This window comes from Xenopus laevis, chromosome 6L, assembly GCF_017654675.1.
Source record: "Xenopus laevis strain J_2021 chromosome 6L, Xenopus_laevis_v10.1, whole genome shotgun sequence".
Lineage (NCBI taxonomy): Eukaryota > Metazoa > Chordata > Amphibia > Anura > Pipidae > Xenopus > Xenopus laevis.
The window spans coordinates 54,112,074-54,126,204 of record NC_054381.1 but is presented as its reverse complement, the minus strand read 5'-3'; the positions used below and the strand labels follow the sequence as shown (position 1 = coordinate 54,126,204).

General features: G+C 37.8%; 1 protein-coding gene across 1 annotated transcript in view; it reads right to left on the bottom strand.

Moving 5' to 3' along the window:
• Positions 1 to 14,131, bottom strand: part of col6a5.L (collagen type VI alpha 5 chain L homeolog) — a 110,454-nt gene that overhangs the window by 45,622 nt on the left and 50,701 nt on the right. The window contains exons 9-15 of the mRNA XM_041566038.1: positions 13,427 to 13,984; positions 12,246 to 12,821; positions 10,507 to 11,082; positions 6,273 to 6,625; positions 5,169 to 5,247; positions 1,787 to 1,932; positions 1,489 to 1,581 (exon numbers count right to left, since the gene is read on the bottom strand). Of these exons, the coding sequence (XP_041421972.1) occupies positions 1,489 to 1,581; positions 1,787 to 1,932; positions 5,169 to 5,247; positions 6,273 to 6,625; positions 10,507 to 11,082; positions 12,246 to 12,821; positions 13,427 to 13,984 (2,381 nt within the window). The remainder of the gene's footprint in view (positions 1 to 1,488; positions 1,582 to 1,786; positions 1,933 to 5,168; positions 5,248 to 6,272; positions 6,626 to 10,506; positions 11,083 to 12,245; positions 12,822 to 13,426; positions 13,985 to 14,131) is intronic.

Here is a 14,131-nt window from a genome sequence, read left to right as displayed (position 1 = left end):
CCAGTGAGGTTGCAAAATGTATTGAGTTAAAATCAAGAGATATTTAATACCACCTAGAAATTCTATTATTTGTATAGAGAACTAATTGTCAGCATTTATGCTTTGGGAGTTGGCTCATGAACTGCTGCCAAGGAAGCTTTTTTCTAATCAAGATAAATATTCAGAAGCTCAAAGCAAAGGCTGTACATTATCCAAAAGTGAAGTGGTCAAAAATATAATTGGCCTTCATTTGATTTATAACCAAATGACCAGCCCTACATCTGATTTTTCTCATGAGAATTTACTAGAAACATTGCCAAGATGAGCTCTAGAAGAAACAGAAGCTAGACTCTTTCAGGGAATCATGGACAAAATAAATCTTGACCTGGACAGGCGAAAAATTCAGCCTTCAAGATAAAAGAGTGTGCTGGGTGGTTGAACAAAACACACCAGTCTGCACTAAAGCAAGCCTCAGCTATAAGATGTTAGCACATTTTAAAGATCACTTTGAACAAAAGAAAACAGGAGAAACAAAATTGCTGCAAGATTTTTCTAATCTCCATAAATTGGCTAAAACTGTGAGAATTGAATAATAAAGCCTTGAAGTGGGAAATGGCAAATTGATTTTACACTTTATGTGCAGTTTAATATGCTGTTCTCGTACAAATACTCATAACTATTTTTTCCCTGACTTTTGTATGTGCCCGGCTGAATACAACATATGGTTTATTACACTGAAACAAAGTAGCTAAAGCCAAATACATTAACGTGGTGAAGGTTTGGGGAGTGTGACTTCTGTAACCACACTACAAGGGCTGGTCAGCTTCCCAGTTAGTTGGAAATTAAGCAAATTACTACACAAGAAAGTCTGCAAACTGTAAAAAGTCTGATGTCTGCTCCATATTTTTTGTACTTTGTAACTTGCCCCACCCCTGTTGCACCTCCTAGCTTCTTGGGTGTCATTTTTGTGTTCCTGTTATAATTAATAAAAATGAGTAATACCTGTTTGTGTATGAAATTGCTCAGTTCACATTATGAAGGACTGTCAGGGATCCCAAAGAGGCCCTGAACTTATTTTTTTTTCTTAATAAAAGCCCCCACCTTATATTAAATTTCAGTAAAACCATATTGTTCTGCACTACTCTGTACAGGGAGTTGGGGCACCTAACAGTGTGGGGGAAAAGAGGGTCAAAGTTATATAATAGATGAAGTTGAAAAAAAGACACGTCCTACAAATGTAACCTTTTTGTATTAGTGGACACCCTGGATTAATCCCTTGATTAATTTTGTACTAAAAGTTAATTTTGGTCATGTCAAGAGCTCCCAAAAACTGATTAGGGATCTTCCCCAGAACTGTTCTTGAGAAGCCCACAAGAAAAGACACTGCACATAGTCTTGGCATTAAAGTACTGTCTATTACTATGTGTGTTGTTATGTTGTGAGTGTTTGAGGGTCTTTCTATGTTCTAGAATTCTACTGGTAACGGAACCTGCTATTAGTGTAGCAAACCTTCACTCCTAGAGTCCCTGGTGAACCTAGAGGTCCTTCTTGTCCTAAACATTTGCAAACGACATTGCAGCATTTCCTTTCTGCAACAGTATCCTGCAAAATACATGAAGAGAAGTATTAGGAGTTATAGTTTGTGTTTTATATATATATATACATATGTATATATATATATATATATATATATATATATATATATATATATATATATATATATATATATATATATATATATATATTCTGTATATACAGTATATATATCCAAATATATCCAAATGTGGACTCTTTCTCGATGACCTACCATTTCTTTTAGCATTAAACTTGGCAAATCAGGCAGGACAATGCTCAGAGGTTGCTGGTAGGAAAATCCTCTTCCAAACTCTAAGTTTTGCAGCTCTTTAAAATCCTGCACATCCTCAAGAGCAACGAATAACAGTGCATCCAACCCTAGATCACAAGAGAGACTGAGATGTCCATGTCTCTAAGCAGCAATAAGCAATTAATTCATACTGAGTGTAGTAAACATATGAAAGCAGCACCATAGCTGTGGGAACTCTGGAGCTCTGCCGGCGAAAAATTTGCTTCAAAATTGCCGCAAGTCAAAATTATTCGGAGACCCATTGACTTTGATGCATTTGGACAAAATAGTTGCGCGTATAAAATTTTTTGCTGGTGTCAAAATCATTTTGACGCCCTTTGACTTCAATGCGTTTTGCAAACTTTCCGCCATTTCGCAAATTATTTTGCAAAGTGAAACGGGACAGCTTTGTCACTACCTTTAATGAATGGTGTGTATTTACGCCACAACTGTAGCAAACAGACTTTCTGAAACTGATATTCCCTGTAAAGTGCAAGGAAAATAATAACCAATGAGCTTTAGATGAAAATTCTTGCCAAACAAGCTTTTATATGATCTTCCCATATGAACTGACATAGCCTCTAAAAAAACTGATGTTTGTAAGATATTATGAAATTTACATACTCTCTCCTCTCATACTCTACCAGTATAAAATTTAAAATTGGGGAACATGAACTGAACCCCAATACTCTGTTACTTAACTAAAGGGATACAGAGGACTATAAAGTAGGTGGGTCATCACCCTATTGTCTATGAGGTGAGACGTATAACATTGTTAGCTCCATTCTCAAGAGCCTCCTTATTGAGGCAAAGTGTGAAAGATCAATGCCAATCACTGATAGACCTGGGTGCAGTGCAGCTTTTCCCATCTACCAGACAGGGCATAGACTACAGCGGTCACAGTTGCAGTTTACCCCACTTAACTTCTTTTAGCAGGTGGTAACTACAGCCTCCAGAGTGCCTTGTGTCCTCCAGTGATCCTTCCTTGCTGAATGATGTGCAAGGGTATGAAAGGGGCTGTTGGTGTCACAAACATGTGACCACCTACTTCCAGTGCATTCAGTTAGTCCTTTTAGTGGCAGGAGGAACCCTTGGGGAAAAAATAAGGCCTTGTGCATGTTTTTGCACTTTGTAACATTATGGGGTGTCATCAGAACATTGGCGCAATTTCACCAGCAAAGGCAATAAAAGTCAAAGGATGATTTAGCCCAGTGTACTTACCAGCAGCAACTAATCAGCATGCTTTTTTGAGGAGCCTATTATGTGTTAGAAAAGAAATGTAATGGTTGAGTGGTTGCTATAAGTGACCTGCACTGGTGTCAATTTGCATCACAATCTGGTAAAAATGTTGCATGCTGAAAAGAGGCAGAAATTGGATTGAAACTTGATAACAAAGTAAAATGACTATGAGTATTGAGAGAGTGCCTGTATTTATATCTGGAACTAGATCAGGACTATGACTAATATGCTGGCAAGAGTACACAGCTTTTGTTCAGTGTATACAGTATGGATATATAATGTGTAAGAGAAAAGGAAGTGACCTCAAGTATTCCACATAGAGTTGCACGTGCTCTTCCACTTCCAGACTTTGGCAATGGTAATAGTAACTTTTATCCCTGTGCTTCTTAATACACATAGCTATAAAACGCACACACAGTAGTATAAGTGTCTGCAATAAAGTGTACCCAAATGAATCCAGTCTGTTCTGGATTACCAGCTATAAGTAGGTGTTATTTTTGGCAACTGCAGTGTCAATATTGGAAGATGCTTGTAACATTTTCCAAACTGGTTTGCTTCAGAGATTCATTCTCTGCTAAATAGCAATAATAAATTGACCAATATAATTATACTAATTCGAAAGTACTGAAGGGATTCCCAGTTTTTTTTTTTTCTTTCTTGTAAGCTAAAATGTTAAACCTAATAATTTGTTTTTTAAATTCTAAAGCACAAAAATGGATTCTGACTTCCAGATAGTAGAGATTGTGTGGTTGCACACGCACATGCAATAAAAATGTTACCAAAAATACAACGTAAATCTGTGTCACAGTATTTTCACTAAAGAGAGAATTTTTTTTTAACCTATATGCTTAGGTATATGATCTATTATCTACCGCAGGCCCACCGGCAGTTTGCGCTAGAGCGTAGGTGCTAGCAAAAGCTCTTCCAGAGGGGGGTCGGGGGGCCCGGCTGCATGGTTGCACTGTCTGCACCCGGGCCAGACAAGCAGTAGTTCTGTTACTGATTATCTGGAATGTTTGGGACCAGGGTTCTTTTTAAGATAAGAGATTTTTCTGTATTTTGGATCACCAAAAAAATGTTTTTGGATCACCATACCTTAAGTCTACTACTAACAAATTTAAACATAAACTCAACAGGATTGTTTGGCCACAAATATGGATTCAGGTAGCTTAGTTACAATTAAGAACAAGGTACTGTTTTATTATTACAGAGGAAGATGGAATATTTTTTTAAAAAAATAGCTTAAAATTGGCTCTATGTGAGATGGCCTTCACATATTATAATGATATCTGGATATTGTCTCTGGAGATCGAATACCTGTATTATCAAATAACACTTGCAATTACTAGAAAGAAAGGTGTGAAACTACAATACATAAGCATCATATAGGGCAGCTCATAGTAAAATGGCACAGGAGGTGGTTTTGCATTTTCCATTGCATTTTTAATTTTTCCAATTACCCTATTAAATATTCTCATAGTTTAAAAAATATAATGAATAATAATAATTACATCAAATACAGGTATGGGATAAGTTATCTAGAAACCCATTATGTAGAAGATTTTGAATTAAGGGAAGTCCATCTCCCATAGACTCAATTTCACATTTTTAAAAACTGTTTCCTTTTTCTTTGTAATAATAAAACAGTACATTGTACTTGATTCTAACTAAGATATAATTAATCCTTATTGAAGGTAAAACCATTCAACCGAGTTTAATTAATGTTTCAATTATATTTTAGTAGACAAATTATGGAGATCCAAATTATGGGAAGAACCCTTTTCCAGAAGACCCCAGGTCGAGCAATCTGGATAACAGGTCACATACCTGTATATGAAAATGTTTCATTGCTGTTCTTGGAGGAAAGGCATCTGGAAAAATATTTGTACATTTTTTTTGCAAACTTTTAAACATATCTAAAAAGCAACAATAAGTATTCCTAGGGTTATACTCTCTTATATACAATATGTGTAGGACAAACCATCTACTGTACATACAAACAGGTAATTAATACAGTAATTAATTATAGTCTGACAGTAGTACTATATATGATTGTCACTATGTACAACATTTGATTTCTGTATACCTTGTTTCCGAAGAGATTCAGTAGTCACCTTGAGTACTTCAGAACTTTCATCCAGTCCATCAGTGAAAACCAGAATTATCTATAAATCATAGCACTGAATGTTAACATAGAGATACAGACACTCCATCCCCATCTACTTCAATTAAAACTTAAATTCTTCACTTAACTTCTTATTTGATATTTTGTGATATAAATGTAACATCTGTGAATCACTTGAACTCAATAACCTCTGTGCTGTAGGTGTGTGGGGAAACTTTTGTGGGAGGGAGATAATAAAAGAAACCCACTGTCGGTGGTCTGGGGTTGTTTGAAAATAATTTCTTTTTCAGGGGTTGAGAGGGGCAGATGATGGTGGAGGTTGACATACAATGTGGGTGCATTGCACAGCATGGTGGTCAGTTTGTATGTTCTCCCTGAGTCTGTGTATGTTTCCTACAGGTAGAATGATTGGCTCCTGATAAAATTGGCCTTAATGTGTGAATTTCAAGCTCCAATGGGGCAGGAACTGATGTATAAAGAGCTGTGAAATGTGTCAGTGCTATATAAATAAAGGATAATAATAACCCAATAGACTTCAGATGCAAAAGCTTTTTTTTTATTTCCCCTACTCCCCATTAAGTTGGATAGCCTGTATCAAAAATGTATTAACAAATGTTGGAGGCAATTATGAAATATAAGTACTCCTCCCCCTCATCCTCCACCAGGATAAATGTTATTGTTGGGGAACTCAAGTCTCTGTTGCTTAGCGTAAGGGATACATAGGTCTATTAACCAGGCAAGTCATGCCGCTGAACCATCACCCCATCATAAAAAAAATAAAGTTCATAGATAATCACCCTTTCATCCATAGATAATTACTAGAATCTTCTCTTTATAGATTGAAAAGTTTATACATATCCATGGCCTTACTGCTTACAGTGATTAGTGCATTATTGCACTGTAGCAATAATCTTAGGATAGCCGCAGTCATGCAGGATATCTAGGTAGGTATTTTCTACATTATTGCATACTGATAATGTCATGCCTAAATTACAAAAATGTCACTCAAATAGTGAGTTGATAATTATGTTGTATTAGGAAGTGACCTCATTCACATGCACTTACTTTTGCATTTTGAGCTGGCAAACCTCTGTATTTATTCCACAGGGACTGAAGAAACCTTGCATTTAAATATGTATCAACAGTAGACTGTTCATTTATAAACTTCTTTATGATGTCCTCATTGAACTTCTCAAAATCGGAATCAAACGTCAGTCTGTCCTGGGCAGCAACGGCGTATCTGAAGCGTATGTTAATCTGAGATCCCGAAGCGCAGCTTATATTGCTAAGTGAGGAAATGCGTTGAAGCACCGGAGGGAGGAGCTGCTGCAATTTCTGCTGCACACGGGGGACAGTAGATAATGTTGCTCTTCTTGAGTAGTCAACTGATACGGTGATATCTAAATTGCATTCTTTGCCTAAAATTTAGAAGAGGTAAATAACAGTTTTAGAGTAACGTCTATATATTTGGATATCGATCTAAACAATATCTTGCACAACTGAGAGCCATACTGCAAAAATCCTAAGGTTCAGTTAAACATCTCAATATGCAAGCTATATAGTCCTGACTACCATTGACCCCATAGTGTCACTGCTTAGCCCAAATGTTTATTGTAGAAAAATGACTTGCTAGAATGTCCCAGTCCAATACATGGATTGATGTCTGTGTAGCTCAGTTGAAAAAAACAACAAATTACATGAAAAACTAGCTAATCTAATGGCATTGCAGTCATGGGTTTTGTGTCAATTTTAATATGTAAATAAGGACTCTATGTGGATCCATTATTGCTCAAAGGGCACTACCTATGCTAATATCTGTTTAACTTTACACCGTATAACATTCTCTGGACTGAGGAACATTGGTTATAATTTCCAGTTCTTGGCTCAGATCTCTAAACAGAGTCTCATCAAATAAGTTAGTTAAGGAACTGTCAATGGTAGTGATAAGCTAAGAAAATCATGTAATTATGGTAATCATTTCTGAAATGATGTGTCAGGATAGAATCTGGGAAGTGGAAGCTCCGTCTTCAGGGCACATTCTGCTGAAATGCAATGGTAATAAATGACCTTGCATCAGTTTCAGAGTATGTGGCACTGAAGGTGCCATTCTAGGGTAAGGTATCACATTTGGCCAAGCCAATACCTGCCTGATTATATAACCAGTACACAACTTGTAATGCTCCTTATACACATTAGAAAGATCAGCATAGTTATAAATCAGTAAACATATCCCTAGCAGGAGTACAAGGGTTAACTGTGTTTTAAAGGCCAGTCTTACTATGCCGGTTAATATTACAGACATGTATTAAAGGGACTAGGAGGATTTATCAAAAGTTGGGAAAGGGAATTTGGACAAGCTGGAGATAAGGGATAGTAGAGCATCTGCTGCTTCAGAGAATAGGCAGAAAGTAATAGGGGGTTGTGGAGGGTTCAGGCAGACCTAGAGCAACGAATGGACAGAAGACTTGGTCAGAACTGGGTAGTGTATTTGGTTCAGGTATTGGTTAAATAATTTGGGCAATGCTGGGTCAGGGGATGAGGTGAAGGCCGAGGCAGGCTTTTGGCAGAGTAGACTTGGAGGATTAGATAGGCAGTGAATTTGGTAAGAGACTGAACTTGAGATCGCATGTAGCAACACTGAGGATGCCCTTATGTGCATGCACATTTACTCTGTGCTTTCGGATAGCTCTTTTAGGGTTTAGAAGAGATGTGAATTGCTTTAATAGTTTCTCTTTCGATATGCCCCTTTGAGTAAAAAACAGCAAAGGACAATTCTAGCAATGTCAATAAAGCCCTGAGTAAATGTGTCAGGACTATATACATAACCAATAATAGTAATATAATCATAATGCCATTAGACATTACAAGGGTTATTAAAATGAGCAGAATGTAGTTTAACAATAAAAATCTAGTGTGGTGCAACAGCGCCATCTATTTTATTTTTTCTCTATTACAATTTCAAAGTGTTCATGCAATTAGTCTGCTCAGAAGCTATCCCCTGTCAAGTGATTCCTGAACTGAACAGCAGCTGCTGTAAGAACAGTAAAAAAAAGGCTGCTGCTCTGTTTCCACTCATTTCATTATTATTTTGCAATATTCTATGGTGGATTGGTTTACTGTGGATGTGTAATGTGACCGCAAACTTAAGTCTAGGATGCTTCTTTATTTACAGAATGCTCTATCATAGTGCTCATTGCTATCTATGGGGTTGCAATACATGGCATTTACACAATAGTGGAGGAAAAAATTACCTTTTAAATCCTTTAGGTAACATTGTGAATGCAAATAAAGAGACGCAGTATATAAATAAGGTGAATTATTGGAATGAGTTTTGCAAATAAGCAGAAGCTGCAAAAATAGATGCTTTGCACCATGTCCCCCTAGAGCCCATAGGAACAACTTTCACCTAACACTTACATAGCTCATGTGCCATACAGCGATGTGTTCTGTGGCTTGTGCCAGATCTTTAATCTGTTACATGCAAAGCCATTTCTGGGGCTTCTCCCGCCTGAGGCCTTTATGTTGTCTCCCCATTTACCCGCTCTATGGTTACCTCTTTGGATATGTAGCGGATCAAGTGAATGTATATAGTTGCTAGGGCAGAGAGTTTTGTGGCATTTTAACAGAAATGTGGCTTTTAATATTTCCAGAGACTGTTGTCCCTCAGGCAGCCTGCTGCCCCCTGAGGCGAGACTCTCACTCATGGCAGGATAGGCACTGGTTACAAGGGGCAAAAGCATGAACAGCACATCTGAAATGACTTGGAAAAAGTTCTTTGTGTATGGGGCTCTGAGAGATAGATTTTGTGGCCCTTGGCACTCCTGCAATTATGCCTTTACCTTCATAAATGAACTTGTATTCTCTGTACACTTGCTGACCATATTAGGTAAATTTGACATTTTATAAATACATGTGTAGGGATGTGAAAATCTTAGACACCATTACACATTACAGACAGGCACACCCCTAGTAATATGGACACCTCATTGGATCCTTATGGGACCTTGTGCTTATGTCATCCCGGCAGTTCTCACAGTGGATGCTAGATGGCACTGTGGTATAATATAAAAGGGCTTGAAAGCCATGAGGTAGAGGCCATTGCTGCTGAACCTTTCCTCTGTTAGGCCACAGAGGTTAGGGGTGGTGGAACTCAGCCTGAGTATAGTGAAGTGATAGTTATACCCTTTAATAGATCACTCTAGGAGTGATAGATAGGGTATGTAGTTGAGCAGCTCAAAGCTCAGACGAGGATATTAGAGGGATTAAGATCCCGGGTATTACTGACCCCATAGTAGGGCCTAAGTGTTAAGGTCAGGGAAGTATGAGTTTCTGAGTTCCACTTAAGGTAATCCTGAAGATTGGGGAAATACCTTCCAACAAGCTGCATTGTTTTCTACATGTACTCTTTACTCTTCAGAGAGTTGTTCTATCTTAATACAGTGAGCATGCCTTGTTACCTTGATTAATCTCTGTTTTATTCTATGTTCCATGCTCCATGGTGAACTATAGTTTTTGTTAATAAACTCCGTTCATTGTTCAAGCAAATAAAACTACTGGCGCCCAATTTCTTGTGCATCGCACACAGTTACACTACACCCTGCCTCCACCCCGCTGCGAGGGCTTACCCCTGAGAAAGCGAGCTCATCCGTGGTCTCAGCCCACAAAGGAAAGTAGCGTAAACTGCCCTCTCATAAAACAGTTTACTAAAGCACTACACATGTTACTAATATTAGCTAAGCACAAATCTACCAATATATAAATACAGATGCTAATATTTGAGAGGGTCACCAAAACCACCTATGAACAGATTTATAACCCATTTTAGGCTAATACAAATTAAATAAACATAGATGGTATGGAGGATGGGAGAGAGATGTACAGGACATGCAAAAAAGGCAAGATTAATATACATGCTTTATCAGAACCGTAGGGCAGACGTCTATTGTCTCTTTATACTTTAAATCAGTGATCCCTGACCAGTGGCTTGCAAGCAACATGTTGCTCACCAACCCCTTGGATGTTGCTCCAGTGGCCTCAAAGCAGGTGCTTATTTTTGAATTCCTGGATTAAAGGGGAGCTTTAGTTGCATAAAAACTGCCAAGCAAGCCTCCTGTAGGCTGCCAATCCACATAGGGGCTACCAATAGCCAAACACAGCCCATAATTGGCACCCACCCCAGTAACTTTTTTCATGCTTGTGTTGCTCTCTAATTTTTTTTACATTTGAATGTGACTCATGGTTAAAAAAGGTCAGGGATCCATGCATTAAAGTAACATAACATGTATCTAGAATGACTTACCTATAAGAGGCTCATCTGATGGCTCACAGACTTGTCCCACAATCTGCCTCTTGATCGAGTCCAGTGCTTGAAATGTTTCCACTTCAAAAACAGTTTTGGGTGTTCCGGCAATCATAACAAGCTCAAAACTGTTCCGCAGACCAATACCAATGGAGAAGATCTTAACTCCACTGCTCCGCAGAGCAGCTGAATCTTCCTGTACACTGTCATTGGACATGCCATCGGTCATTACTATGAGATACTGGGGAACACCAGCATTCTTACGGCTGCCATTTGCAGGATCAAAGAACTGTTTGACAAATCTTAGGCCTTTGCCAGTGTAAGTGGTAGTTTTCAGCTGGGTAATGTTATCAATCTGTTTTTTCATGTCAGAGCTGGAGTAGTATTCATTTAAGAAAAATTCTTTCTTGGGATTTGCACTGTACTGTGCGACTCCAATACGCACTCTGTTCTGTGAAATAGTAAAGCTGTCTACGATTTCTTTCATGAAAGTCTTGGCACTTGTGAAGTTGCTAGAAGTGATACTTGCTGAGCCATCAATCAGGAAAACAAGATCAAGCTGTTCATTTGCGCAAGCTGAAATGAAAAAAACGATTTGTTTTAGTAAGGACACTAGTAAGAATGATGAAACATTTCTTCCCTGATTTTAAATCATTTTGTTTTTTGTAATTCCTGATAAATTCTCAACCCCACAACAGCTTTCTCTTTCTTTCTTCCAAGTGTAACTTAGGTTAATGCACTTTACAAGGAATAACACATAAAATAACAATATTCAAATAAATAACTTGTTGTAAACACTAAAAATTAAACAGTTAGAGCCATCACTTTTTCACCTTTTAGATTGTTTTGAAGAGACAATGGGTCATTGATTAACGGGGTGTTTTGATTGGTGCTAAGTGCCATGGATCACTTCCCATGAAAGCACAATGGTTGCCCCAGCAATCATGAATACTGGATAACCAAAATTATGCAATTATGCATTTTTGGCAATAACGACCAGTATATGGCAATCCATGGTGCCCTCCATTTATGCAAAAAATATATTTACGCTAGGCTGCAGGTTTTTTGATCGATGCAGTAACGTACACATGACATCAAAATGCACCTTGTGTCAAACAATCTGTGGAAGCTAAATATATATTACATCCTAATGTTAATTGTATATGATTAAAAGGTTATGGAAGTCTGCTAAGGGAACTAATGTGGGAATTCAGTAATTTTTCTTTGGCCAAACTATCAATTTAGAACATTTTCACAGAGCTTTCAGATCACAAAAAATTTAATTGAATTTGGTTAAAATAAAGTCTGTGGGAAATGGCCTCCATTAGTTATGTACAGGTCAAGAAAAATGTAACCCCTACTCAACCCTAACCCAAAAAACCTTAACCTGCACCTGATCCTAATCTGCAAATTGTTGCTGTTGTAGAACTTGTGCCCCAACCCGTACCCGTGTCTTGCTGTTCTTTACGCTACTTTTTTGTGGTCCTCTATTTAAAAGACAAGTAATCTTTGGGCACAAGGGAGGAGTGTACTTCCCCAATCTGACTCACACTCAACCCTAACTCGAAACACTTGGCCAAATTTCAACCCAAACCCATCAAGCTGGTGGTCAACCCACAGATCACTGCGGGTTTCAAGTCAACCTTCATCACTACTTGCCATAATGCATAGCTTTCTGAATATAGGCTGATTCCATACTTTAAATTATAAAGGCTGAACGAATGCAATATAAAGCTTACCTGGTTTTGATTCATCACATACAACCTGTGTAATATTATCATGTAAACTGTCCAGGGCTTTGTAATCTTGGACTAAGAACCATCTGTTTGGTTGTCCTGCAATTTGCTGCAGCTCTTGGGGAACTGCCTTGCCAACACCTACTGCAAAGACAATGATGCCATCATCCTTCAAAGCCTTAGATACTAGTGGTAGGTTAGGTTGGTCAGCATTGGTGGTGGCTCCATCTGTGATAAGAATCAGAATATGTGGAATTCCTGATCTTCCACCATATGATGAACCAAACCGTATGCGAGTGTATTCCAGAGCTTTTGCAGTGAATGTGTAGCCAGTTATTTGGGGTAAATTTAATACAGCCTTAAGAATATCAGCTTTAGTTGAGTACTTATTCAGCAAAAACTGTTCTTCTGGATTTGTGCCGTAAACAACTGCACCATATTGAACATTATGCTTTCCGACCAAAGAGTCATTCACAACAGCCTCCACAAATCTCTGCATGAGTCTGAACTCTCCTTTAGTAATGCTTGTAGAAGCATCCAACAGAAATAAGATGTCTGCCACCTCAGTCTTTTTGCAAGCTGAAATAACAGATATTCAGTGTTAAACACAGTAATTGTTTACTAGTTGATTACAGTAGAATAGTTACTGAGAAACTAAAAATTACAATGGAATGATATGTGTCAATGAAATGTACCAAGCCCTACTGAACTTCCATGATCTACTGCTATCTAAGGAACAACAGCAACACAGCAAAAGAAAGAATATCTTACCTACCATGATAAATAATATACCATTAGCTGACGTTTAGGCATGAAAATAGACAGGATTAGCTGAACTAGTATTTCTTCAGTGTCATAATTGCCATGTATATTGGGTATTACATGATTTAAAATACACTCACTACTATTTTACATTGCTTAGAGAAAAGCTAAACACTAAAATTTATCTTTGTCAAAGGTTTGTCAAACAGTGAATTTGTTTATTGCTCTGTGTTATGTTGTGAGTCTTTGCCATAAAAACAGTGCATTTGTGAAGTGCAGGGTTTTACTTATATGCTATTCTTCATCAAAAAATATGTGGCAATTGTTCTGGCCAAATATATAGTACCTTTGGGTACTTCAGTGACAAAGTGTAACTATTTCCTACAGTGTGTTTTTGTGTATTTTTGTGCGTTGAAACTCACACTCTTGAGGATTGCAAATTTCAAACATGATGTTCTTGTTCAAAAAGGCCAGGTTATCAAAGCTATCTTCATAAAACACCTGCTCTTGCTTGCCAGCAATCTCCAGAAGTTGTATGTTGTTGGCATTTTGTACTCCTATGGCATAAATGATAACTCCGTGGTCCCTTATTGCTTTGGCCGGTTCTTCCACAGAATCTTGGGCTTCACCATCTGTTATGACGATTAAGTATTGTTTTGTGTTTACACGGCCTCCTTTGGAAGCACTAAAATAAGGTAATGTATATTTAAGGGCTTCCCCCATAAGGGTTCCCTGGCTCAGTTGTTGGATGCCTCTTATTGCTGACTGTATTTCATCCTTTCCTCTATACCTGTCGAGAGGAAATTCTTCCTTTGTTTCAGAGCTGAACTGGATTAAACCAATCTGGACTCTATCAGGACCGATTTCTGCCTGCTTGACCATTGACTCCATGAATTCTTTCATTGTTTCATAATCATCATTGTTAATGCTTGCCGAGCTATCAACCAGAAACATGATATCAGCTTTCATGTTCTTACATGCTATAAAAAGAAATAAAACAAAATAATAGTTTCATGAAATAGTCCACAAAGACATACATTTACAATTCCTGCTTTTAGAATGGGGATAGAAAAAAGGAGATGTTATTTGCATTCCTACATACACATTAGGTGCAATTTTAGGGCCAA